Genomic DNA, 11920 nt, shown 5'->3' with positions numbered 1-11920 from the left:
ATTTAAACCTTAATTTTATCAAATTTTTAATAAAAACAATTTATAAAAAGAATCGATTCTTTTGACAAAACAGCCAAACATCGATCAGTAATCGAATATTCTATGTATTTAATCTGTGGATAGTCTAAGCAATGTCACAGTAAATATGCAAGCAGTAGTTTGACTTCATACTAGAGGTCATGCCATGGGAACTTAAAAGAACGTGAAATCTTTATGAAGCAGCGCCATCTACATCCTAGATTTAAGATTCCTGGATAGTAAATTAAATTACTTATGGTGTGTATTATAATGTTTTTAGGGATTTAAACCGTGTAAGAAGTATGGAAAAAAAAACAAAAAAAATAAATATTTATCCTTTTAATTTTGACGTGCAATAGGAAGAATGTGTTTGTATTTCTAAAGCAAAGGGATTATTAAAGAAAGACAGTAACCGTACATTAATTTCAACGTTTTTCCATAAAGTCATTTGGCCTAGTGGTGCAAGACAAAACAGTGATCCTATAATCCTGAGTTCGAGCCCGGACTATGGAAAACTTTTTGTCTTTTTTTTTTGTTTTTCTCAATTGGTTTCTTCAACTGTTACAAAATCAAAAATCTCTCATTTACAAAAAATATGCATTATTATTTTTATTGGATACTATACTAAAAATACCGTAGCTAGTCACTAGATGGCGCTATCACAAGCGTTCCGAAAAAAGTTTGAGTAGCCTATCTATTTCCAATAATACATTGTAATCTTTGCTAGAGGTCGAAAGGCGAGCTATACCTCAATTTCAATTTCAACTTACTAGTTAAATAGATTTTATTAATTAGAAATAAGACTAACTCACTAACATACTAAAAAAAAAAAAGATAATAAATCAAAGGATATGTGGTTTTGTGGCTGTTCAAAACGGTGTAAAGAATCCTTAGACCATAAATAAATCACATTCACAGGCTAAGAAAATAAAGGTCTCGTGCAAAGTGCAAATATATATTATGAAATCTCTCTTGTAAGATTATTAGAGATTCTGTGAGTGTTGACATTGACTTTATTAAATTCAATGTACCTATGTATGACAATTGACATTGACGTTTCGTAAAATAAAAAAAGCATTTTTTTTATGTTGTTGCTGTAAAATTTAATTTAGTGTAATGTTTGATGAATTTAAAATAAATAGAAATGGTTTAGAACTATGTGAAAAATGAACGGAGATGCTGACAAGGTAACCAGCAGCTGGCTCAGTCACAGCACAGTTAGTGCGATGGTAAACAGACCGTGTCAAGTATGCTAAGCCGCTTCTCGGACGTCCTGCAGAGCGCCGCGGATGTTGTGAGTCTTCATTACCAATTTATTAGCACTAATTAATTAATTTACGTAATTTACTTTGTCGGTGGTGCACAAATTACTTTTTAAACCATATCTTTAACTTTTATTGACAAAAAAAAAGAAAGACAGAGATAGTTAACTTAACATTTCGTGGATTGTGGTGTACGCCGGGTCATTAACAGCCGTAGGACTTCCACTGCTGGACATAGGTCTCTTGCAAGGACTTCCAAATAAAACTGTCTCGAGCCGTGAGCATCCAGCTGCATCCTGCAATCCGATTGATGTCCTGGGTCTACCTAGTGGGGGGTCGACCAACACTGCGCTTTTCTGTGCTAGGTCGCCATTCCAGCACCTTGAGATCCCAATGTCCATCGGCTCTTCAGACTATGAAACCTGCAAATTTCCACATCAGCTTCGCAACTCACTAAACTATATCAGTGACTTTTATTTTTCTGTGGATCAGTCATTTCTGATTTGATCATGCAGAGAAACCCCAAGCATAGCTCGCTCCATTGCCCGCTGAGTGAGAGTCTCCACATTGTATAGCAGAGAGAAAATTTCAGATCAGACATCAGAGCCCAGGTACAAGTGTTGACACTCGCCGTCTGCTCATCTTGGTCACCCTACCCCAAGTTTAAAGGACATGTCCCAATTTTGTATAGAGGCTGGGCCTTTTTGGAGTGTCAACTAAGCAGAACAAATTATTTTTATCGTATAATAATAATAATAAAAATAATAATAAAAATAAATAAAGTCTTTATTTATTTCATACAAATTAGTAATACAATTTTTTTATTTTTTTTAATAGATTTTTTTTTTCTTTTTATATTACGTTTGCATGAATCCCATTGTATTGGGTATAGGCCTCCTCCTGCAGTTTCCACTTTGCCTGTCCCGTCCTGACCTCATCCAATCCCCACCAGCCACTTGAGCAATGTCGTCTGTCCAGCGCTTCTGAGGTCTGCCAACTCTCCTTTTGCCTAGTGGACCCTGCCATTCAGTGACGGTAAGTGTCCACCTGGCGTCTTTCAACCGCGATATATGTCCTGCCCATTGCCATTTCTGTTTCAAGGCATGTTTTAAGGCGTCTGTGACTCTGGTTCTTTCTCTGATCATTTTATGTCTGACTTTATGGATTTTTTTCAATTTCAGCATACTGCATTCCATTGCCCTCATGACCTTACTTTGCCTTTGGTTTTGTTATCAAACACCCATGTTTGGCTGGCTTTTTTATCTTATAAGAACATAAAATATAGGGCTTAATACCCAAAATAAAAAAAACCTATTTCGGTTTCTACACAACATACAGGAATGCTTAATCGCTTGGAGGTACATCTTTGTCGGTGGGGTGGTAAATAGCCATGGCTAATTACTAGCCAGAAATCAGTTACACTGGATATGAATTCAATTCCAGGTGTTTTTATTGGCTGTTTTGAACTCTTTTACTGTATTGTCTATGTTTAATTTGTAGACAAGGGAGTGAAAAAAAAAATTATTTATCTGATTAATTTGGGTTCTAAAAATTCTAAAAATTATTTTCCTAACAGCAATTTGTATCTTCTATCCGTAAAAAATACTATCGACCTGTTTAAAAAATATAAATAAAAATAATTTTGGGACAAGTCCTTTAATTATACAAGAAAAAGCAAATCTACAAATTTTCAGTGCTACTTTTTTCTATATTAGAACAGGTATCCAAAGCTACTGTAGTAGGGTCTTACCAAATTTGGCTAGGCAGAGCTCCGACCAATTACAAATGGACAAGTACCACAAGAAAATTGTCTGTTGTTTTTTGAGGGGGACGAGGTAAACTCATACATCCAAAATATTTAACACCAATCAATATATTCTGTGTCCTCACACTACACACAACTTTAAAGTTCATTAGCTATACACTATACAATTACCCAATATAAGTAAATTCTTATTTATTAAACATTTTGATTTTGATAATGATAATAAGAAAATTGTACACAAGATTGTACAGAGCCTTGTATTAGTGTTTTTTTAGATTGTAATTATGTAGATACTATAACAATTACTAATGGACCAAATAAATAAATAAAAAGAGAACTCATACTCAGTATTCACAGTATATTTGTAAAAGAAAACCTCTTTAGTATTATTTCTTTTTGTTATATTGCTGCTATTTGTCAACAATATCTTCATCTTCACGAGTTGTACTTGTTGTTTGATAGTGTGCATCCTCGCTACACATCTTCACTTACTTAGGCTTACTTTGCAATAAAAAGATGAAAAAACACAAAATTAAATTACAATATTTATTGTTGGTGTCATTGTATATTTCTTTAATCAGATGCAGATCATAGAGCCTGCTTGTGGAATTTGATATTGAGCTTGCTTTGAAAATAAGTTGCATTTTATTTGTAGGTATAATCTTTTTGTGTTCTAATTACTGAAAAGCTTATATCTTGAAATATAATTTGTAGTACTCATTCAGGAGAAACTCTCGTGAAAAGTATAGCAAGAGTTTTCAGTGTTATTCAATTTTCAAAAGTTACTGTTATCTGTCAGAGTTGTTTGAAAGGCATTCAGATGGAACTTTAATGTTTACAATGCCTTGTCTCACAGCTGGCGCCGCCGCCCTCGCGCCTGGAGGAGTTCCAGTACCACTGGAAGATGGTGCTGAACTTCTACCACAACTACGACGAGAGCAGCAAGCAGCGCGTGGAGGACACGCGCCTGCCGCACCACCTGCAGCACATGCTGCAGCTGCTGGTGGACGAGGAGGCGGAGGCGGCGGCGGGCGCGGACGCGGGCGCGGGCGCGCTGGGCGCGTGCCGCGAGGCGGTGGCTCGCCGCGCCGTGCCGCTGCCCGACGCGCTGGCGGCGCTGGCGCACGCCGACCGCCCGGCGGGCGCGCGCGCGCTTGCGCTGGCGCTGCTGGCCGCGCTGCTGCGCCGCACGCGCGCCAGCCTGCACTGCGCGCCCGTGCACGGCCCGCTGCGCCGCGTGCTGCTGCGCGCCGCGCCGCCCGCCTCGCCCACGGAGCGCGAGGAGGCCGAGCTGCTGCTGGCGCTGTGCGGCCGCGTGCGCCGCGAGCCGTCGCTGGCCGCGCTGTTCACGGCGCCGCTGCCCGAGGAGGAGCCCGCGCTGCGCCTGCCGCCCGCCGCGCCGCGCCGCAGTCCGCTGTGGGACGTGCCGCCGCCGGCCGCGCGCGTGGCGCTGGCGGGCGACGGGCGTCGCACGCCGCACGACGAGCCCGAGCGCTTGCTGCTGGCCGAGCCGCTGCTGCGCCACCTGCACAGCGCCGACAGCCGCGTGGTGCTGCGCGCGTGCGAGGCGCTGCTGGTGCTGGCGTCGCTGCCGGCGCCCGAGGTGGCGCACCTGCTGGCGAGCAGCCCGGCGTGCGAGTGCGTGGCGGAGCGCCTGCTGGCCGCCTTCCGCGCCGTGCCCGCCGACCTGGACCCGGCGGACGCAGAGGCGCTGCCGGCGGGCTGGGCCAGCGCGCCGCCCGACGAGCCCGCGCCGCGCGCGCCCGGGCGCCGCCAGCTGGGCGCGTTCTTCGGCTGGCTGGACTACTGCGACACGCTGTGCAAGGAGTGCCACCCCGCGCTGGCGGCGCACCTGGCGCGCGCCTTCCGCTCGCACTTCCTGGACGCGGCGGGCGAGGCGCTGTCGGCGCGCGGCGCGCTGCTGGCCACGGCGCTGCTGGCGCGCTGCCTGCGCCGCCTGGACGCGCCCGAGCTGGTGGACGAATTCTCCGACTGGCTGGTGGGCGACGGGCCGCTGGAGGAGTGGCCGCTGCTGCTGACGCTGGTCGACAACTGCCTCGGCGCCGACCACGACCTCACGCTCGAGACGCTGCGCTTCTTCGAGGTGAGTGACGGCACACGCGCACACCGCACAAGGACATCTCTCTTACATCGTATCAACACTACTGCAGTGGCGCACCCGCTCGCAGCAGCCATCTCGGAGTTGTCAGTGGACACGCGTGACATGTACACTGGAGCCTCGACACTTGCAGAAGCTCTGCTCTTGTGAGGTGAATTAATCACCATCTTGAAACCCGGTGGCTATGTTCTACGCAAGTTGTCTTACTCGCACAACTATTTGAAGGATCTTGCCGGAGTAGACCAACAAGATCCTCACATAATTGAGAACCCAGATAATACAAAGCTGCTATCCGTCTTTGCTGTTCAATACTGACCTGTGTAGAATGCCTTTATTTACCGGATCATGTTGGACCCTTCTCCAAAAAACTTAACAAATTGTTCTCCCTTCTTCCTTCAAATTCTGTTGCTCCCAATGTTGATCCTAATGGTTGGGGGCTCCTGGATTCTTGACCCAATGCTTTCTGCAGACGCTGTGAATGTACAGATTGTTTGGGATGAGCTTCCTCAGAATGAGGAGAAATAAATGGACGTCTGTTTTGTCATCTTTCCGTGAGGCATTCTGATTTTGATGACCAGTCGGGAAGCTCTCCTCTCCAAACTGCTGTACCATTTTAAGTTAATATTGGTCTCGTCTTGGACACATATTCGGGGGGAGATGAACCCTGCAGACTGTGCTTCTCGCGGTTACGAGAGCTCCTCCTTGGTCGACCACTTGGATCAGATCGGCTGACTCGACCTGAATCTTCCTGACTCCCGAACGGGGTTTTTCAGCCTGAGACCTCGCCTCGTTTGAGTTAGAGTGCTTGGTTGGGCGCAGGTCATCGTGGAGAAGGGCAACGAGCGCAGCATGGAGCGGCTGGTGCTGGCGCGCGTCAGCTCGCGCGGGTACGTGGCGCCGCCCGCCGAGCGCGACGACAGCGCCGAGCGCGACGAGCGCGAGCGCCTCAACGACGTGTCCTTCGCGCGCGAGCGCGAGCGCAGCCGGTGAGCGGACGAGCGCACGAGCGCGCGAGCGGCCGCGGCGGTGAGCGCACAGTACTCGAGCGTGGTGTGTGTGCAGGGACGCGCTGCAGCAGCTGCAGCACGAGCGGCGCGTGCGCGAGCGCGTGGGCGAGCTGCTGGCGCACGAGCGCGACGAGCGCGCGCCCTCGCCCGACCTGCACGACGACATCAACAGGTGAGCGCGCCGCCTGTCGCCCCCGCCCCGCCCCGCCCGCTCTCACCGCCTGTTTGCATTGTAGGCGCCTGTCGCTGCTCAGAGCGCGCCTGCAGCGGCTGGCCGCGCCCGCCGCGCCGCCGCCCGCCGCGCCCGGCGAGTAGGCGCACGTGCGGCGCGCGGGACGACTCGCACGATCTATTCCAATCTCCAGTGACGTAGGGCAGACCGCCACCGTGCCGTTACGCTGGACACTAGCGACAGTAGCGCACGTGACGTCATGCGCCGACGGCGCGGCGGGCGGCGCGCGCTGGCTGCGTAGGTCGAGTCGCTGGGAGCACACATCGCGCCACACACGACCGAGTTCACCTGCAGTTAGCCGCAGGCATGGGAAAATTTAAAAAAAAAATTTTTTTCAAACTGCATCATGTGATACCTCAAAAGAAAGGCCTTGATGAGAGGATTATTTTTTTAAAATCCTCTCATCAAGCCCTTTCATTTGAGGTATCACATGATTTTGAGGTTTCACTTGATCGAATTTTTGAAAAAATTAAAGGAGCATGAATTTCGCTCTGAAAATGTCATAATTTTTATCAAAAATGAAAAAATTTTTTTTTTTCATTTTTCTCTCAATTCTGTATAAGTGACTTGAAAAATTTAAGAAAAAGAAAAAAATTTTTTCATTTTTGAGAAAAAATATGACATTTTCAGAGCGAAATTCTTGCTCCTTTAATTTTTTCAAAAATTCGATCAAGTGGGAAAAAAAAACGGTTGGCTGAATTGAATTGAAACTTTGTAGGGTTTTTGTGGGTATATTGAACAGTAAAAGGCACACTTAACGTCAGTGGTTTCCGCAATATTTTTGATTGGGCGCTTGATTTTCCAAAAAACGACGAAAAGCCCTTTTTTGGATACTTTTGCAAATTCATGTAATGATTGAAAAAAAATTTTTTTTTCAAAATTCAATTGCCAATCCTTGTAGAGACTTTATTCAAGTTTTTAAAACCAACCTCGAAATTTCTGTGCGATCATTGGTTGCTGAGATATTGGTAATCAAAGACAAAATGATCTTTTTCCATTCAAACATCGATATCTCAGCGAGAAATGCTCGTATCGAGATTTAAAAAAAACGAAATTAAATCTGAATAAACAAGCTATCCGGTCCATATGGAGGTTGAGTCAAAAAAATTTTTTCCACGTCCGTAGATTAAAAAAAAATTTTTTTTCTCGTTGGTTTTCTTATGATTACTTGAAAAATATTTTCAAAAAAAAAATTTCAAGCTCAGATCCAAAAACTAAACCATTTTTGTATAAGTTACAGCCTGTTGAAATCCCCCAAAAATTTGGATTTTTTTTCTGCTCCCTTAATTTTTGTGCATAGTATATTTTTGTTGTAACTTTAAAATAAATAATTTCCAAGTTATATACCAAAGACAACGAAAATTAACCATTCCCACAATTGTCAATTGATTTGTTTTTTATTTTGACGGGTTGATAATAATTACCAAAATAGGAAATAGGTCCACAGGTCAGTTTTCAAAACCATGATAGATTAACAACGTTCGGAACATATAACTTATAATTCGCTAGTTTGAAAAAGTAAAACTTCATTCCCGATGGAGTCGGACCGCTCAAGTGTTTTCACTGTCCATATCTCTGCACTGCTAACTGGACGGTAGACTTGATCGTGTGTGGCCGGCGTAAGTGGACGCAGAGTACAAAGTAGCGGCTCAAGAACGGCCGGGCCATTTTATCTTTTTAATTATAACATATTTTCAATTTAAAATTGGTAAAGAAATTGTACAAATTTTAATTAAAAAATAGTTCCTTAAAAACAGCCATTTTAGTTTATTAAAAGAGAAAGTGAAGACAGATGTAAATAGGCTGTAGATAATGCTAAATTAATATATAGCTATTATTATAATTTAATAAATTAAAAAAAATAACAATTATGCTGATTATCTGCAAAGCATATTTTATATTACAAACCAAGTATTTTATTTCTGTCCTCTTACCGCCCTGTAGATAAATAATGTGACACTAATGTATAACAATGTGTCACTAATGTACAATAATGTAACACTAAAGTACAATAATGTAACACTGATGTACAATAATATAACACTAATGTACAATAATGTGACACTAATGTACAATAATGTAACACTAATGTACAATAATGTGACACTAATGTACAATAATGTGACACTAATGTACAATAATGTAACACTAATGTACAATAATGTAACACTAAAGTACAATAATGTAACACTGATGTACAATAATATAACACTAATGTACAATAATGTGACACTAATGTACAATAATGTAACACTAATGTACAATAATGTGACACTAATGTAAGAGATGCGGAGCAAGGCGACACCGCATGTCTCGCACTGAAGTACCAACACTGTTGCCTCTCCAAGTGCCCAAACCCAACGGTACATAGACAAAGAAAAATAATCACTTTTTTAAATAGGTACTTTAATATTGAGAACAAAGTCACGATTTCAGAGCTTTCGTTCACTATTATTAGATAATAGCGTTCACTATTATTAGATAATAGTGAACGAAAGCCAGATATTTAACAAATACAGTGTGACACGCGTCAATTTAAAAAATATCTGTGTCGTTACACTATATCACAAGTCGCTGACTTACTGCACAATACTGCCGTGGAAGCATACGGGATGATCACTTGAAAAATCCATTTGTTTATTACTAATTACTAAATAAACTGAGAAAATTCTCAACAAACATCCCCGGCAATGTATACAATGCCGGGGATGTTCTGGCAATGTTCGCTATACTTGGCTCTGGTCGGCCTCGTGGGCTCGATTCACATCACCTCGGAAGTAGTAGCAGTGAGCGGCGCGTTGCAGCTTCCTGCTGCTGCTGCCGCGCGCCGTGCTGTCGGACCCGCTGGGCGCCGACTACGCGCAGTACGTGGCGGACGCGCAGCGCCAGCTGCAGCACTGGCTCGACTGCACCGCCGCGCACGCGTGGCGCCGCGACACGCGCGACGCCGACGCCGACAGCTGCGACAGTCGCGCCGAGGCCGACCGGCCCGCGCCCGCACCCTTCGACGAGGGCCCGTTCCTGCGCGCGCTGCTGGAGCTGGCGGCGCGCATGCCGGAGCGGCCCTACCGCGTCAACCTGCAGCTGACGGCCGTGCTGGCGCGCCTGGCGCTGCTGCCGCACGCCGCGCTGCGCGAGTACCTGCTGCGGCCCGCGCTGCCCGCCGCGCCCGCCACGCGCACGCTGTTCCGCGCGCTGAGCGGCGTGGCGGCGCGCCTGGCCGTCGCCGTGCCGCGCCTGGCGCAGCACCGGCGCCGCCTGCACCGCACGCGCCTGCAGCTGCTGAGCGAGGACCCGGCCGCCGACGACGCGCCGCGCCACCCGCTGCTGGAGACGCTCATCGTGCTGGAGGAGTTCTGCAAGGAGCTGGCCGCCATCGCCTTCGTGCAGCACCAGCACGAGCGCCAGCAGCGCTGACCCGCCAGTGGGCGAGCTGCAGACCTGCAGTTGCCACAGCTGACGTTGGCACGTTTGACACTTGCACCTGACAGTAGTGTTCCAAAGACTCGAGCCCTTTAGCGCTACTGTATATAATGTGTTTTTTAGAGCTCGACTAATAGAACGCCTTTCAAAAAAACTCGAGTCTTAAAAAGGTTCGAGTCCTATTTTAGGGTTTAACGTTTTGTAGTCGTAGTCTAAACTCTGGTCTTCTGGATTACGACTAGCTTTTTTATTGGAGCAAAGTTCTTTTAAGCAATTTACAGTGAATTGGCAGAAATCGCCATTTAATATTTTATGTATCCATACATAAAATTTATAGTTATATATATAAAATTTATAGTAAGTTTACTCTCGATTTGTTTCACTAGTAGGTAAATTATTATTAAAAACGCCGCCATTTTAATTTCTTATTATTGCGCCGATTTCGTTCAAAATTGATATCTGGGCATTGCATGAATAGCGAAAAAGGATTCTGCAGTAAAAATAAAAAAAGTCCGCCATCTTGAAATTCCTTATTCCTGCACCGATTTCGTGCAAAATTATGTGATATGAATGGCGAAAACAGATTCACAAGTCAAAATTAAAATAAAAGCCTCCATTCTGAATTCTTTTATTCCTGCATCGATTTCGTTCAATATGAATGACACCTAGGCATTGCATGAATGGCGAACAAGGAGCCTTTTTAATATTTTCACTTCATTCAGAAAATATTAAAAAGGCCGCCATTTTGAAATTTTCTCATTTCTGCACCGATTTCGTTTAAAATTGATATTTTTGGACTTAGGCTAAAGAGCTATTTGCCTTGTATAGTCTTAAATAAAGAGCTAAAAGACTCGAGTCTTTTGGTACACAACTTGACAGATCGAACATGGACCTCCTCGAACATGAGAAGATTATTAACTAAATTCAATAATTAATTAGATGCAGTTAATTAAAGCAATTAGTTTAAGTTATCACTTCTGTCGATCGTCCCGAGACGCATACGTTTTTATTCTAATAAGTTTGATTGAAATTTTGATAAGATAATACTGTACAGTCAAAACTGAAATACTGTACAGTCAAAACTGAAGGTCTGTAGCCCGCCTTAGTGTCACACAGACAGGAGTCGTGGTGTGTTGGTGTTTAATGAACAGACTTAAGTACGATTATTTACACATATCCTGCCAACTATGGCAGGATATGTGTTAAAATATAATATAAGACCTATGTAAATGTACCATATTCTGGCAAAATAAAATTGATTGATTGATTGATTGATTGATTGATTGATATTTATTGAACTCCGAGCGTCTGCTTATCTGTTATATAACAGTTTAGATAAGTGAGTAGAAACCGAATGTAAGTACTTATAATTAATTTACCAAAAATGCGATGAACTGATAAAAGATGAGTCGATTTATAAAGTACCTAACAGATAAAAAAGCTTTTTTTATATTATTGTTATACTAATATGTAACTACTACTATTTGAACGTACCTATGTCAGTTTGTTGGCATTTTTATGAATATTTAGAGACCGTCGTCGTGCGACGCGTTCTAGTCTGCAATAGTGTTTGTTTTAAAAATAAAAACTTAGCTTAGCTTTAGATTGTGGAAAACACAGTAGGTAGGTAATCCAACATGTACAGAACCATCAATTTCATCTAGCAGCTGCAAATATATAAATTACAGCAAAAATGAACTGACTGCACTTAGTCGTGGCTAAACCTATACTAATGCCAAACTACCTGTGCAATTTTAATCAACAAACAAATTGAAAAATAAGGGTATAAATCGCCAGCCATTTTACAACCAATAATATTTTTGTTAGCTTGCTTCCAAGGTAAAATCCTTTGAATAACATTTAATAAATAAACAATACTTGATTTTAATTAAATGGCATGCATTTTCCACCTTCATTTATAATTAGTTTGTTGTTAAACATTGCACAGCAACATGGCTTTACTGCCTATAGGTTTAGCTGCGACCAAATGCAGGACAGTTGCAGACTGCAGAGTCCTTTTCATGACAGAAGTCCCGCGACTAAAACCTAAACTAAAAGTGACAGCGCCTGACACCAATAAGACCGCCATTACCA

At 43.8% G+C, this 11920-nt stretch overlaps 1 protein-coding gene across 1 annotated transcript; it reads left to right on the top strand.

The window, feature by feature from the left end:
- LOC112053060 (FHF complex subunit HOOK interacting protein 2A-like) lies at positions 1–11097 on the top strand. Its single transcript, XM_052888398.1, has 6 exons — positions 1–176; positions 748–1312; positions 3902–5149; positions 5984–6150; positions 6227–6343; positions 9208–11097. The coding sequence occupies exons 2-6, from the start codon at positions 1268–1270 to the stop codon at positions 9818–9820; spliced, it is 2190 nt and encodes a 729-aa protein (XP_052744358.1). The 5' UTR covers positions 1–176; positions 748–1267; the 3' UTR covers positions 9821–11097.
- Positions 11098–11920: the final 823 nt, after the last annotated feature.

Source organism: Bicyclus anynana, chromosome 22, assembly GCF_947172395.1.
Source record: "Bicyclus anynana chromosome 22, ilBicAnyn1.1, whole genome shotgun sequence".
NCBI classification, from domain to species: Eukaryota; Metazoa; Arthropoda; class Insecta; order Lepidoptera; family Nymphalidae; genus Bicyclus; species Bicyclus anynana.
This window is presented reverse-complemented; position numbering and strand designations above follow the sequence as displayed.